This window comes from Salvia hispanica, unplaced genomic scaffold (genome assembly GCF_023119035.1).
Source record: "Salvia hispanica cultivar TCC Black 2014 unplaced genomic scaffold, UniMelb_Shisp_WGS_1.0 HiC_scaffold_1118, whole genome shotgun sequence".
NCBI classification, from domain to species: domain Eukaryota; kingdom Viridiplantae; phylum Streptophyta; class Magnoliopsida; order Lamiales; family Lamiaceae; genus Salvia; species Salvia hispanica.
The window spans coordinates 1-2346 of record NW_025951381.1 but is presented as its reverse complement, the minus strand read 5'-3'; the positions used below and the strand labels follow the sequence as shown (position 1 = coordinate 2346).

General features: G+C 32.0%; 1 protein-coding gene across 1 annotated transcript; it reads left to right on the top strand.

Annotated features, from left to right (window-relative positions):
* Positions 1 to 441: 441 nt before the first annotated feature.
* LOC125197952 (protein FAR1-RELATED SEQUENCE 5-like) lies at positions 442 to 2303 on the top strand (the record flags this gene model as incomplete). The annotated part of the gene is made up of 3 exons (XM_048096444.1): positions 442 to 466; positions 739 to 1501; positions 2108 to 2303. Coding segments are annotated over exons 1-3 (984 nt in total), but the record flags the coding sequence as incomplete, so codon positions are not given.
* Between the last annotated feature and the right edge of the window lie 43 nt (positions 2304 to 2346).

The window sequence follows — 2346 nt, the reverse complement described above, 5'->3', positions numbered from 1 at the left end:
TATATATAGATGTGATCATATCATAACCCCCAAATCACATAATAACTCTATAACCAAATCTGGACCACACATATTTGATAATCTTGTGGTTGAGATTCAAACTTAGATTTACTTCATAAAAAAGGCGCAGAGGGGTAAAAATGTAATTTCTTCATTTAATTTCTGAATTTTACTCCAAACGCGCGATTCACGGTTTCATTCTGTTTGAACTCAATTCTCTCACCTTCATCTTCATCTTCACAATTAACAGATCGATTCTCTCATCTTCATCTTCCATATTTCTCGCCTATTTTATTTCAACATCTCCAGATTTTCTTCGATTTGTTCATTATTCCGTAGTCTCCAGATTTTGTTTCCATAATTGTGATCGGGAAGATGTTTTCAATTTTGCGTTCTTATTTTCATTGATTACCTCTTCAATTGCTGTGAAAATTTGCTTCGATGGAATCTGTAGCAAATAACGAAGGTAACAATCATTATCTATTATTTAGCTTATTGATTGTGTTCATATTCATGTATTGAATTTGATTTTAGATTAATATTAGTTGTCGATTGGTTTATGTTTCTGATGTACTGAAATTCTTATTTGATTATATTATGTATTGTCGATTATGTGTTAAAATGATACTTTTGGCTTATAAATGTTAGGTTTACTGCATAACATGATAGTTTTGTCGGATAAAATGATATTATGATAAAATGATACTATGATAAAATGATACTTTTACTGATTTGTAGGTATGTACATTCCTGTTTGTGATGATGCTTTGAAGCCAATGATTGGTATGAAATTCAATACATTAGTAGAAGCAGTTGGTTTCTATGAACATTATGCTCGTTCAGTTGGTTTTGGCATTCGTAAAATGGGTAACAAATCAGTTCAAGGTATTACTAAGTGGCAGTATTTGGCTTGCAGCAGACAAGGCTCTAAGAATTTTATACCTGGTCATGCATCCCAATCAACTGAAGTGTCTTTTAAGAAGCGTAGGTGTCGGTCATTTAGGTGTGAATGTCTTGCTAAGCTCAATTTGAGATATTTTTCAGATGGCAAGAGCAGAGGATATGAGGTTTATCAGTTTGTTGAGTATCATAATCACTTAATGGTTGCGGATGAGCATAGGCATTTTATGATGGCCAATCGCAATCTGGATCCTATCCATCGGAGGTTTATGGAGGATTGTGGCAGGTGTAATATTGGTCCCACTCTCACATTCAAACTTTTGAAGGAGATAATGGGTGGACCTGAAAATGTTGGATGTGATATTATTGATATTAGAAATGGTTATCGTGATATTATGTCCAATATTGATGGTTCAGATGCTCAAATGATTTTTGATTATATGCGTTCTCAAAAGAAATCATCTGATGCCTTCTATTATGAAATTGAGATAGGATCTCATGGAAAGTTAACTAGACTCTTCTGGGCTGATGCTATTTCAAGACGAAATTATCATATGTTTGGAGATGTAATTTCATTTGACTCAACATACAACACTAACAGGTATATTACTTTTGTTGCTAATAGACATAAAATTATACTTTTTGTTGATTAAATTACTTTTATGTTATAAAATGATACTTCTGAATTATATAATGACAAAATGATACTTGCAGCAGATAAAATGATACTTTTGGCTGATAAAATGATACTTTTCTGATAAAATGATAGTCATAGCTGATAAAATGATACTTTTGGCTGATAAAATGATAGTCATAGCTGATAAAATGATACTTTAGGCTGATAAAATGATAGTCATAGGTGATAAAATGATACTTCTGAATTATATAATGACAAAATGATACTTGCAGCAGATAAAATGATACTTTTGGCTGATAAAATGATAGTCATAGCTGATAAAATGATAGTCATAGGTGATAAAATGATACTTCTGAATTATATAATGACAAAATGATACTTGCAGCAGATAAAATGATACTTCTTACTAATAAAATGATACTTTTGGCTGATAAAATGATAGTCATAGCTGATAAAATGATACTTTTAGCTGATAAAATGATACTCATAGCTGATAAAATGATACTTTTGGCTGATAAAATGATAGTCATAGCTGATAAATATAATTCATTTTTATGTTATATTCTGAAGGTATTGCATGATTTTTGCTCCATTCACTGGAAAAGATAACCATTCTAGACCAGTTACATTTGGAGCTGGCTTGTTATCAAGTGAAGGTAGAGAATCCTATTCTTGGTTGTTTGGCTGTTTTGTTCGATGCATGGGGGTAGCACCCAAATTGATTATCACTGATCAAGATTGGGGGATCAAACTTGCTGTTCAACAAGTACTTTTACAAACAAGGCACCGATGGTGTATGTGGCATATCA